We start from the raw sequence: 13,940 nt of genomic DNA, 5'->3' as shown, positions 1-13,940 counted from the left end.
AAAAGTCAAAGTGTTTATTTGTAGTTTCTCTAGATAACTTTTTGTTACACTATGGCAGCGGTTGTGGCAACATATCTTCAAAATTCCTGTGCCCGCTACTCAAACAGTATACGCAAAACGTTTCGGCCCCTTTCTACACCCCTTCATATACAACCAAATCTGTAAGAAAATTTCCCTGCAAGAATATTCGGGTAGAGAAGCAAAAGTTAAATTGCAAGCCTGGCTCAAAACCCTTTATTACGAGGATATTGAGAGCTTACTGAGTGTAACTCAATAAAAACACATAACTCTTACACGCACACACACATATATATATATTACACCAACACACACACGCATACACACATTTACATATACCCTGCATGGACATTCACTTCGCTTTCCTTGTATTATAATTAGTGTTAGATTGTTAAATAAGTGTTTTATTAATTGTATTTTTGTATTCTTATTTTTAGCTTCAATTTTTAGTTTTATTCTGTTCTATCGTTTATGTAACCTTTTAGGCTAATTTATATTTTCGCGCATTATGTGTAATTTTTTCTCTTGTATTGGTTACCTACGACACAGGCAAGCCCTAGTGTAGGAACCAGCTCTGTATGATAATGTGGAATATGTTGTGTAAATTAATAATAATAATAAAAAAAAAAAAACAGGCGGTCCGCGAACCTCTCACATGCGGCCTGCGAGCCTCCCTGGCTATTTTGTAAATAATATTGCAAACGACAATATCTGTTAGAGCGGTTTCGCACTACGTCCGATCCGAATCCGATCCGAACCCGTGAAAATATGGTCCGTTGTAGCCGTAGAACTATTTCTATGGTATGTTACGCACTAGATCCGATCTCCGTCATCCGATTTCTTTCCGTCATTCTAGAATCTCCATTCCGGAGAAGATTTTTGACGGACCGAAGTAGCCTTAGTATTAATTGTATGAACGCTCGCGCACTGCGTCCGAGTTAAAGCCGAGCTGCGTACGAGCAGAGAGGCAGCGGGGCGGGCGGGGTAAGTGGCTGGGTGACGTGAAGCGGCAGGCATCCAGTGTATTAGTTCAGTGTATAGGACTAGTGCGTAAAGCGAATATCCGAATTCGGTCCGAGTTAGACCCATATTTTCACGGGTTCGGATAGGACTAGTGCGTAAGCGAATATCCGAATTCGGTCCGAGTTTTCTAGACCCATATTTTCACGGGTTCGGATCGGAATCGGATCGGACGTAGTGCGAAACCGCTCTTAAAGTCATAAATATTAACAAAGTGCGGCCCGCGTCAACTTCGTTAACTACTATGTGGCCCATAGCATGCCCTTGGCTGCTAAAAGGTTGCCGACCGCTGCACTGTGGCATTGGGCAACTGTTATGATAGCTGTACCGTTATTATCAATAAATAAATAAAATGTCTGCTGCTATGCTGTTATTGTCAAGTTGCAAAACACGACCTCTGCTTCATTTGTCCACCAAACACATGTTCATGCGTAGGTAGGTACATTAATATTTAAGTAACCAAGTCTCGTATGCATTGCTTCTTTATGTCTTTTATGGGGTTCCGTAGTCCACTAGAGACCCTTATAGTTTCGCCATGTCCGTCTGTCTGTTCGTCCGCGGCTTTGCTCCGTGATTGTTAGTGCTAGAAAGTTGCAATTTAGCACGAATAAGTACTTTACTCATGCATGGCGGCAGAACGGGTAAATAAACAGTAAATACAAAAAATAATAATTTTAGGGTACCCCCTCCCATAGGTCTTTATTATGTACTCCCTCCCATATATAAAGTTTTTTTTGTTATTGTTTTTTTTTTTTCACTATTAGCCAAATGGTGAGGACTATCGTTGGATAGTATATAGGTCTTTCATAATCAATAAGGGTCTCCAAAACCATTTTTTGAGAAAGTGATTATTTTCGGAAATATTCGCTCCGAAAGAAAAAACTTGTGTCCCCATCTTTAAATTTTGAACCATGGGTCCGAAAAAAAAGCGTATAACAAAAGCTTAATAAATACTTTCAATTAAAACTATAGCGAACATGCTCGATTCAGCCGTTTTTAGGGTTCCGTACCGAAAGGGTAAAGACGGGACCCTATTACTAAGACTATCTGTTGCTGTCCGTCTGTCTCATGTACCGTGTAGTTGAAATTTTCACAGATTGTTGTTTCTGTTAACAAATACTAAAAACTAAGGAATCCTCGGTGGGCGAGTCCGACTCGCACTTGGCCGGTTTTCGAGTTATTGCAAAAAGTCCACTCTTCATAGTAAAAAGGCGTACATAAGGCTGCAAAGGTATACTGACTTATGCTTGTAATGTAGGTACATGATGATACGTACTAATAGCCCGCCGTTTAGCCTAATCTGACAGAATGGTAACTACGGAACCCTACACTGAGCATGGACCGACATGCTCGTGGCCGATTTAATTTAATTTATGGGGATGGATAGGTATGTACGTATATTTGTTTTGTATTGTTTTCTTTTATCGACTTTTGGACCACATAAATTAATATGATAGTTATATCTAAACTTCGTTTGAAAAATATACATACAGATACAGATGGGTTTTAGTGGTTCTAAAAAATACTTTTAAATTTAATCTTCCTTTTTGCTCTGCCTTAAGTGCTTTATGGGCCAAATAGTAGGTATAAATATTTTTTATATTAATATGTTCACATCTTATTCGGTACTTGCCATTTTGTTTTGTTTACATCACTATATTCGGACCAGAGTATCAGTTCTGTGGAATGGAGTTACTGGGAAGTCGAATCCCTACCCAAATTTTAAAACTAGCACGGGACTTAATAAGGGATGTTAGTTTTAAAATATGAGTGAAAATCGTGTTAGTTTAAATGTTTAAATCAATATGTCCCTACCCAAGTTTAGTAACTGCAGGAGTGGGTTTTCTGCATGTGTTGTCTGCTCTGCTGCACTGTATGGAAAATCGTGACCTATCCGAACCGGCCCCGCCGGTAATGCGCTAGAGACGCAGCGCCGAGACCCTGCACAAGAATGTAGATACCTATAAACATCGAACCCGAACGGGCCGGCCGAGCGATAATATATGTAATATAAGTTGTCTGGTGGGCAGCGGAGCCGCGAGTTGCGTGGCGGCCGACAGCGACTGTACACGTAGTCGGGCATTCCGCAGCATCTACCTTCGTCTAGCGCAGAACGTGCCAGAATTTGACGGCCAATTGGACCAATCATCTCGTTGAGAGTAAACAAACCGGTGCGTATGACTTTATGTATCTAATAGGTATTGGCCTCTTGCATGCCGTGCCGGTAGCGAATCTAACTCTATCCTATTATAGAATGTTTGGTTTTCATGTAGTTTTCCTCATCTTCGTTTTAGATATATGTATCTTGACTTGATATATTAAACAAAAACTTAAATGAAGGTGTGAGGCAAAGAACCCGTGTCACGCCGCTACTTGGGTTTTACGCCTCATCCTCGTATTAAGTACTCTTATTAGATGTTTCTTATTATTTACTGCGTAAGAATAAATTTCAAATCATGAATAAGTATCAATATGAAAACGCTAGGGACCTCATACTATTGCCGCTGTGTTACGGAATGGTACCGAAATTAAATTCCCTGACCGTACCTATACTAGTATTTTTATTTATTTTGTATTACCGTATATTGTTTATTTACAGTCACAATAATACGATTAAGGCAAAAATATTTACATAAATAGCATAAATACGTTAGTATACATAAAAAGAAAGTTTGTAGTAATATTAGTATTTAATAGGTAACATTCCGTAATTTAGCTTTCCGCAGCTAGGTGTTATATACGCTTGTGTGGTGTGGATTGTAAATAAGGCAATTACCTACCACTTTATAGCTAATGTATTTTTTCCTTGTTTTAGTTTAAATAACCTTACTGTGAATATTAAAAAAAAAAAGAATTTTATAGAATAGAAAATATTTATTTTCTTCTTCGGGCGCCGTCTGCTATCGCTGTTTGGCAATCATCATAACAATCTGAACCTTCGACACAGCAGCTCTAATAAGTGACCGTGTGCTTTTCACCGTGAACCATTGGCGCAGATTTATAAGCCATATTCTTCTTCCCCCGAAACTTCTTTTACCATGAATATGTAGGTACGCTAAAGCGGCAACAACGCACTTACGGAAGTCGGAAAGTGAAGAGAAACGATCCACTTTAAGTACCCACTGTTCTATTCAATTCGCAGTGCGCTAACGACGTCCGTTCTGGTCATACTGATGGTCACGAAGCTCCCATTCCAATCATTGGATTGGATTGAGAGCTACCTGCAGTAAATGAGTTATCATATTTAATAGTCCTTCTACAATTTAATTAGGTATCTTGACTTACATTCGCTACAACATTTGAGAATACTGAATAAGCTCCTATCGTACCTACTACGTACCTATCTACTACCACTACTGGACTACCTAGACACCCAACCTACCTATAAACTACCTAGTTTATAAGAATTTTAGCTCGCTAAGGGACTTTATTTTACGCTCGTGAGGCAAACGTAGGTAATTAGTTTTTAATTAGTGTTCCGTACAAAACTTTGTTCACGGGACACTTATGGGATCACATCGGTCGTGCAAATCAGTTATTTTGGTTTAGTTTCATGTCGATTAGCCAAAACGAAAACGAAATTATAATTTGTAATTTTTTAAACATATTTTTTGTTTTTATGTGGAGAATTTAAGACAATATTGAGGGTCTTGATAAAAGGTAAATGTTTTATGTCCACCAGAGCAATTATTATTATTATTATTGGGAGCCTATAATGTCCCACTGCTGGGCAAAAGCCGCCCCCCACTTTTTTAGTCTTCCTGATCCTGTGCAGTCTCTAGCCATTCCTTTAAAAGGGAGTCTAACTCGTCTCGCCATCGCCGACGTGGTCTGCCATATCCTCCTTTTGAGCTGGGTTGCCACTTTGTGGCGTTCTTGGCCCACAGCTCACTCGGCATTGGCCCACCAAAGAGTATAAAAAGTCTGAAAAACTTAGCTGAGGCGTCGAGTGTTTCCGCATACGAGTCATATTGCAACTAGTGCTAGTCAGACATTGCGGCCGCTCCTTGTGGCCCTCCACTTATCGACGGCCTAGATCTGGCCAGTCTTTCCTGAACGCATCCTGATCGTCTCGTGCCCATATGCTACCTCTCCGGGGTCCGTCTCGCCGCTTCATTTGTTTATTTATATACATACATTGTCTGGACCCGGGTATGTCCTTAAACTACGTCCAAGACCACCGGTGGACGCGCAGCAGCGTCCCTCAAATTCGGTGTACCTACTCGACTGCGATCGCCAACCCGCCTGCCAAGCGTGGCGATTATGGCATTCACCCCCCATCATGCAGAGCACAATAAAACCATGGCCTCGAGGTTCCGGCGACCCCCGGTGCTTTGGCTATGGTAGCGGTCAGGGCATTAGTGGGGTCAAGGGTGCTAAGAATCTCCGGCAAAGATCCGGCTACCCGCCCCGACGACGACTGGCCGTGCCTCCAACAACATAACACAAGTCCCTCGTAAACAACATAATAACCATCGACATTATGTCGAGCAGGGTGGTATACCTAATACTCAGAATATCCAAAAGATATTCGCTGAAGGTAATTCAGGTATACGCACCGACCTCGTCACACTCCGCTGATGAAGTAGAGGCTATGTATGAGGACGTAAGTAGGGCCATAGATACTTCTAAAACCTACTTTACTGTTGTTATGGGGGACTTCAACGCAAAGTTGGGCAAGAGAAGCGGTGATGAGTTGAGAGTGGGGCAATTTGGGTATGGGCAATGGAACCCTAGGGGTCAGAGGCTGGCCGACTTTCTGGAGAGAGAGGAACTCTTCATGATGAACTCTTTCTTCCAGAAGCCGCCTCACAGGAAATGGACCTGGATGAGTCCTGACGGTTCCACGAGAAACGAGATAGATTTCATCATGACCGACAAGAAACGGATATTCAGTGATGTCTCTGTGATCAACAGGGTAAAGACCGGTAGTGATCACCGAATCGTAAGAGGCTCACTGAATATCAATATTAAACTTGAAAGGTCCAGCCTGATGAAGTCTACACTCCGACCTACTCGAGCCCATGTTCAAAACCCCGAAAGCTTTCAACTCGAGCTCTCTAACCGCTTTGCTTGCCTAGAGAACTTGGCTTCAGTGGACGAAATCAACGACGGGCTAGTGGAAACTGTCCACACAGTAGGGTCTAAGTTTTTTAGACCCCGCCGTAAAGATAGACTTCAGAAATTGACCGAGCGAACCTTAAACCTCATGGCTGAACGACGCTCGCTACGGTTGCAGTCTCCCGATGACGCGAAGTCATATAGGCAGCTCAATAGGCGTATATCTAAATCCTTGCGACATGATCTGCGTCTCTTTAATACTAACCGTATTAAAGAGACTATTGAGCGAAACCAAGGCTCCAAAGTGTTCGCAAAGGACAAGTCTATTGGGCAAAGCTAGCTGACAAAGCTGAAACGGGAAGATGGCAGCATAGCGTCGAGCAAAGCGGAGGTTTTAGGCGAGATCGAGAGGTTCTATGGACAGCTATACGCTTCGATCACGTCCACCCACAAGATGGACAGACGACCTTGTTAAGGCCGCCGGAGGACGCTGGATGCGGGTCGCTTCCAACCGGCACGAATGGAGGTCCAAGGGGGAGTCCCATTATGTGATTCTTCACACTAAAAATTACAATTTTCATAAACAATAATGTTACTAAAATTAAGCTCGTGTTTCATGTTAAAATCTTAAAAATCGAATCGTGACCCCGTCTCGTAAAGGTGTTCCTTGTATAATTGGTCGGTGTTTCACCTGCCTGCCATCTTGAATGCCGATTGCCGACTAGTTTAACCGGCTAAGGTAAGGCAACACATGAAGGTCCGCACACTGAACTCACGATCATCTTCCTCCAGATGAGTATCAATATTTATAGGTGTTACCATGTCACGTGTAAAGTCTGGCTAAGAAATACTAGGTATCTAAGTGTATTCAAATAAATGGAAATACCTATAGATGGTTCTGAAATAAGAACTTGCTCATCTTTTGTTATCGTATCTGCTTCGCTGTGAAGCGACAACTGTTTTCGTGCAATTTACTTAAATGGCACCGTGCAAACAAGCATAGCGACAACTGTTTTCGAGTCTCATGAATCATACCTACCTACTATAAGATACAATAAAATAAGTTAAATAGGTATGTGTGTGCCCGACTCGTTTTAAAGTCTACATTAATTATACACTCAAAGCTAAAAAACAGTTTACTTTGTATATAAATTTTGCACAAAATGATCGTTTACAGTAGTACTATAACTATACTTACAGCGTGGAAAAAATTAATGAGCCCTGGAGGGAAAGAACCTCAAAACCTTAAGTTAGCTAATTTTATTTTTAAAAAGGGGCATTCATTTATTTTTAAAAAGAACCAAACTGCATTCAGAGATTTTTTTAAATTCACTTCCCTCGTTCGGGAATAACACCGTCTAAAAATTCAGAAATACTAAATATTGGATATTATGGATATTTTGTACGACAGACGAGTGTAAGACTTAATGTTTCTTGGAGAAATTTTCAACATTAACATGAACGGTCGCCTAGTGATCACTAGTGGAATAAAATAGAAAAAGTTTCTTTTTAATTTAAGTCGGTTTGATTCCCAGGCGATACAAAAGAATTAAAAAATAATAATTGAGTGCAGTTTTGTTTATTTAAAAAAATAAAAGACTCTTTCCTTTAGATAAAATGAGCTAACTTAAGGTTTTAAGGCACTTTCCTTCCAGGGTCCATTAATTTTTCCAAACTGTATACATAGTTAAGTTAAATAAAGAAAACCGTTTAAAAAGAAACGCATATTTTAAGTACGTATCGATTTTTATTGCTGATGATAAAATTCAAAATTACACATAACGCGATGAACTAAGAAGGATAATGCAAACCAAATAAGCAACACATTATTTCACGTTTCTAAGTATGAATAAAAAAACATCGTTTATGTTTGTGTGCAAACAAGTAGCCAGGGGTATTTCCCAAGAACGATACGGTCGGATGGCCAGACTACGCGCTGTTGCTTGTTTTCCACGACTTCGTTACTCGGAACTCGCGCGAGCGTGATAACATGTCATCATGTTATCGAACATGTTTATAGGTAATATACTTAAGTATAGTTATTGTATTAATGTTCTCATTTTGACCTCTGTTCTGAGAATATGTATCGTCGTTTTCCTCTATGGAACGAACCTACATTTTTTTACAAGTATGGTCACTAAATGCAACTGGGTAAACTATAAATATAGGTACCTATATTTTATACCACTTTGATAAACACACTCACTTCGGCACACGATATGACATGTATTCATCAGAAAAATGATTAGCATGACCCGTGCATGAACCCTCGACCACGTCCTTGTGCAACGAAATAACTAAATTCATACGTGCACGTAGGTGATAGTGATTTTTTGTGATTTGTTTTAATATCGGTCGTGTGAATTGTGTCTGTGGAAAAGTACCATTAATTACAAGGAGGTGTGTGGCCACTACTGCCTTCTGACAGTGTTAAACAATGATAAAAAAATGCGTTCTCGCCTTATGCAGTGACTGTCCATTTTAACGGGTCGGGGAACCCAGGTTGATGATACAATTAACGGTAACTGTACTCTTTGACAAGAGGTTTAAGACTAGACAGCCGTCTAAAACTCAGACTAAACTACCAACGAATGCTGGCATCATTCATTTATTTCATTTTATAATTTACATAGCAATGTCTTCCATAAAAAAAGAATCTAAATATTTAATAAAATAATTAATTGATTCGCTAGTAGTAGTACAGTTAGACCAAGAAAAGTGTGCAGCGATTTTCATAGCCCACGCAGTGTAAGTGTTATTTATACGTCATAATGTCACAGAAGTTTGACGTTTAAAATAAGATTTGCACTGCGTGGGCTAGCAAAATCTCTGCAGACTTTTCTTGGTATAACTCTAATAATGTTGATTTACATAAACTTTTTTAACAATATAAGCACCCAAAATGTTTTCACCGAATGGAACACTATACCTATATGTATCGAAGTGCAACGTCCGTTTGTTTCCATCTACGGTCAAACCATTTCCTAGAATAAAGTAGTGATGTATAAATATTGTTTTGTTTCAGATGAGGATGGTACGGTGGACCTTAGTGGTGGCAGCGCTGTGCGCGGCGCGGGCGACTGCCCTGCCCGCCAGCACGCACGACCCTCTAGTCGTCACCCGAGATGGAGATGAGGTAACTTCGTTCGTCGCAACATTAACCTAAAAAACATTAAACTGATGTCTTATCACTTATGAGAATGTCAAAAATATCTCCAAGAGTCCAAAAACTATTTAAAAAATGGTGAAAGTAAAGCTTAATAAAGACATTCAATTATCATTTACGCCGTTTTTGAGTTATCGCACTTCTAAGTAAAAAGACGTACAAAGCGCTGAGAAGGTACTCCTTTATGCTTGTTATGTACATGATACTCACTAATCTCCCATTCAATGCAGTTGTGACGGACGGGTAATAACTACCGAACCCTACACTGAGCATGGCCTGACATGATGCTCTTGGACGGTTTTTAATATACATATAATTATATTAATGGCCAAATTATAACAAGCGGCATCGCCTTAGACAAAAGTGCTCACTGCACTCACATAACCTACGAATTCAAGTTCAAAAAATCTATAAATTTTGATTTTTTTTATCTCGGCAACTATTTTTAGATCTACTAGTCTCGTATTGTAGCAAATTTAGTCTACTTTAAAAACGCCTTGAGAAGGTACTATCATAAACTAGTCTTTTAGGGTTTTAATCGCCCAAATAATAAAAAAACCTATAATATCCGCGGTTTTTTCTTTTTTTGACTAAGTCGTTCGGAGTTCGGAGCTCGAAGTCACAAACTTGGATTATTTATTGAGCCAACATCATAAACAAGTCTGCAAAAAACCATAACTATCGGATTTTACGCAAACGAACCCCGTTACAAAAGTCGACAAAGTTACTGGATTATTAGAGTTACACCAAGAAAAGATTTCAGCGATTTTGATAGACTACGCAGTGCAAGTGTAATTTAAAATACGTCATAATTTCATAGAAGTTTGACGTTTAAAATAACGCTTGCACTGCGTGGGCTATCAAAATCGCTGCACGCTTTTCTTGGTCTAATTCTACCCCACCTGACCTTATAGCAAAACTTTCTTGTAAAATTAACGATAAAGATATTTTAGAGACGCCACGCCGCGACATATCCGTGAGTTCCGCCAGAGAACAACGATGGCCCATGCCGGCCGTCACATGCGGTTTATTGAATATATAGAGAGCTTATAATATGTGTTTAGATAAAAGTCCCTCTGTCTTAGTTAGACTAGACTAGAGTAACTTCTAGCATAAACCCTCCATAACATTCATGTTTGTACGGGACACACGATCTCAATTGGGTAGCGCCGGTAATAACTATATAAACGTACTCGTAGAAGTCGTAGATGCCTTTCTCGACGATGGTACTTTCTATTATATGAAAATAGACAACAACTAGTGACCCGCCCCGGCTTCGCACGAGTTACATAAAACCTTAACAAATTATACACGTATCAGATCAAAGCCAATATAGTAGATGGTGCTTTCGACTATGGTACATTTTTTTGTATAAATACTTCAATTCAATGCCATAGATAGACAATCAAAATAATCAAATTGACAGTTGCCTTGCCCATTCCGTGAAACGGTTTAAATGTTGATGTTGTTTACCACTTAGCAGAGCACAAGCCCGACGCCGGCGCCGACATCAACGCCGACGCCGACGACGAGCGGGCCGCCGCCGCCGCTGAAGGTGACGGAGATGGACGTGCGCTCCGAGGTGTCGATGCGCTACGCGCGCACGGCCGTGGTCACGCGCGTGCGCAACCCCGCAGACCGCGGCCAGGAGGCCGTCTTCAGGGTACTCATACCGGAGACCGCCTTCATTAGCGGATTCCAAATGTAATTCTGCACACATTCTTATACATATACCTATACCAAAGAAAATTTAGACTAGAGGAATATTGTCAAAGTAAATTATGTATTAGTCAGTACATTTCCTGCCATTTTTCGACACAAATGATTAACACTTTTAGAACGCCATTCGATTTTGATCCTTATTCTTTCACTGATATGTGTTAAATTTGTTAAATATCAAAAAGTATCGCCATCTACTCGAGAGTAGGCCAAAAGTATGGCGCAATCACTCGAAAAGATGGCACCATACCTTTGGCCTAGCCTAATGAGGCCTTACCTAGATATTTCTTATAATTCGCATCTTATTCTCGCATAAACTTCAGTTTCTGTACGCTAGTGTTGTTACAAGTATTTGTAACTTACTTTAATACATGAAATGTGTATGTACGTGATCAACACATTAAAATATTCTTATTATTTCCCAGGACCTTGGATGGAAAAACGTACAAAGCTTATGTAAAAGAAAAAGAAGAAGCTAAAAGGATATATGATCAGGCAGTCTCTCAAGGAATAAGTGCCGGTCATGTTGCGGTCAAGTAAGTTCTTTTTTGCAATTTGTGTAAATTATTTACGAAGAAATGTTTATAATCCGCTATGTATATATGCTTCGTACAAGTCTTCACACATATCAGCTACAGACTTCGTCACAAAATGATAAAATCCGCAACATCAATTAATTTGGTAAAAATAGAAGAAATTACATGTAAGTAATATGACATTTCAGAGCTCGAGACTCCAACGAGTTTATGGTGAATGTAAACGTGGAACCAAACAGCATGTGCATCTTCAACCTGACGTACGAGGAGCTGCTGGGGCGGCGGAACGGCGTGTACAACCACGACATCAACATGCTGCCCGGCGCGCCTGTGCCCAAGCTCACGGTGACCGTGCACGTGCGCGAGGCGCAGCCCATCACCGCGCTGCGCGTGCCCGAGGTGCGCACCGGCAACGAAATCGACCCTACCGACACTGACCCTAGTGAGTGCACTTTACAACCAGCACTAGCCTTATGTTCACAACCTTGTACACAACCTTGTCATGTCCGACGACTGCGACCACGATTACTTCATTCAATAAACACACACAGGTAAATGGCAACCGGACTTACTGTCCATTCGGATTGTCCCTCTGGTTCAAGAGAACAACCTAAAGGGATAGTAAGTCCAGTTGTATCCATTTGCGGTTGATATATTTCATAGAAGTGGCTGGACCAGTGCTTACGTCGGGCTTTATTAAAAGAAACTAGCTACATTTCAGCTCAGTTACCAATCACGTGAGAATTGTAGTTATTGGTCTTATACCATCGTACCGCTCCTATAAGCACGATACGTCGCTAAGTCAGACAACTCTAATTAGGCCTTCAGTTTCCTCTACTGACTTGGCTGTCACGTTGTCGCATGTCATTGTTTTATTAATTATAATAAATGCATACGCTTAATTAACACATGTATAGGTATAAAAGCAAAATAACATAAATAAGATTATTTTGCTCGAGCACAGGTAACGCGATAGCGGTTATCGAGAGGTCGGAGGACAAGCGCGAGGCCACCATCACGTTCAAGCCGGACCTTGAGGAGCAAAAGAGGCTCATGCAAGTCTATGAGGTTAGTATTCGTGACACATTAAGTACTTTTAACATTCAATTAGCTTCTATATGTATCAATTATTATTAATTGCCGCTAGAATACACAGGGGCACAATGCGCATCACTTGTTGAATAGTTTAAAATTACTTACTGCAATTAGACTTAAAAATATAATCTTATATTTTGGTTGGTTAGCTGAGGCACATTACCCGTATAGTCGGTTACTTTACCCGTCTTTTTCATTTAGGAGAAAAGCAAGGAATCCCAACAAACCTCAAGATGGTATCATACTGAGAAGACCCAACCGAAAGGGGTGCTCGGACAATTCGTAGTGCAGTACGATGTGGAACGTCCAAAGAATGGTGAAATTCTTGTAAGTATTCAAGATCTGTTTTTGGGGTTCTTACATCAACGTGCAGATTAAGATTTTCCTTGTCTCTAATTATATTATAAATATTTTAAAGTATGTCAAGATTTTATTAGGGCTTCGTCATGTAGCGGATTTTTCGTGGTACTAATTTATTTTACTGGCATGGAGTACTATTTGACAACAGACGATAAAAGTCATCGAATCTCACCGATGTAAACAAGAAGAAAATGTTTCGAAATTATAAACGATATTACCACATAAAAGCAAAAAAAAATATTATTTTAAATTATTTTGTACATTATTTTGAAATAAATTACATATTTAACATCATAAAAAGGATGAGAATTGCGTAGCATTCGAATAAACAATGTTTTGACATTGGTCATTGACATGACCGGTACTGATATTTTATTTGATTATACATGTCGTATACACATTATCTCAGGGCCGAATAGAAACTCGACAGGCTTTATATGGAGATTGAAAAGAGGAACCCTAATTTACGTTAGAACAATTTTAAAGTTACTGATTTTTCATATACGTTAATTAGTCATTCTATTTGTTTATTCACTTAAATATGGTTTACAAATATTGTATACACCAATGCTTACTAAATAAATATTAAGACATATTGAGTCGTAGTGAGTATTTACTTAGAAGTATCCATTTGATTTTTTTAATTTCTGAAATGCTGAGTTTCTTATAGGTGAACGATGGTTACTTCGTGCATTTCTTCGCACCGGAGTCTCTGCCGCCCCTGACCAAGCTGGTGGTGTTCGTGCTGGACACGTCGGGCTCCATGTCCGACCGCAAGATCGTGCAGCTGCGGGAGGCCATGCAGGCCATCCTATCCGAGCTGCACCCGGGCGACTACTTCAGCATCGTGGAGTTCAGCTCCAGCGTCAAGGTACCGTGGGCCGGCCGGTGCGGGGGCGGGTACGGCGGGCTCCATGATTTTTCTTGGAAACGTCCATATTTGTCATGCTACTTCATTCAACCTC

The 13,940-nt window shown here is 40.2% G+C and overlaps 1 protein-coding gene across 7 annotated transcripts in view; it reads left to right on the top strand.

Moving 5' to 3' along the window:
* The first annotated feature begins 3,036 nt into the window (after positions 1-3,036).
* Positions 3,037-13,940, top strand: part of LOC134805077 (inter alpha-trypsin inhibitor, heavy chain 4-like) — a 41,976-nt gene continuing 31,072 nt past the window's right edge. For 3 of the 7 annotated variants that reach the window (XM_063778366.1, XM_063778365.1, XM_063778362.1), the window contains exons 1-8: positions 3,037-3,209; positions 9,125-9,235; positions 10,746-10,969; positions 11,410-11,520; positions 11,709-11,962; positions 12,485-12,588; positions 12,817-12,942; positions 13,646-13,846. In XM_063778366.1, coding sequence (XP_063634436.1) covers positions 9,125-9,235; positions 10,746-10,969; positions 11,410-11,520; positions 11,709-11,962; positions 12,485-12,588; positions 12,817-12,942; positions 13,646-13,846 — 1,131 coding nt within the window. In that variant the 5' untranslated portion in view covers positions 3,037-3,209. The remainder of the gene's footprint in view (positions 3,210-9,124; positions 9,236-10,745; positions 10,970-11,409; positions 11,521-11,708; positions 11,963-12,484; positions 12,589-12,816; positions 12,943-13,645; positions 13,847-13,940) is intronic. The other 4 variants (XM_063778369.1, XM_063778368.1, XM_063778367.1 and 1 more) reach the window with 2 other exon arrangements.

The sequence above is a fragment of the Cydia splendana genome, chromosome Z (genome assembly GCF_910591565.1).
Source record: "Cydia splendana chromosome Z, ilCydSple1.2, whole genome shotgun sequence".
NCBI classification, from domain to species: Eukaryota; Metazoa; Arthropoda; class Insecta; order Lepidoptera; family Tortricidae; genus Cydia; species Cydia splendana.
This window is presented reverse-complemented; position numbering and strand designations above follow the sequence as displayed.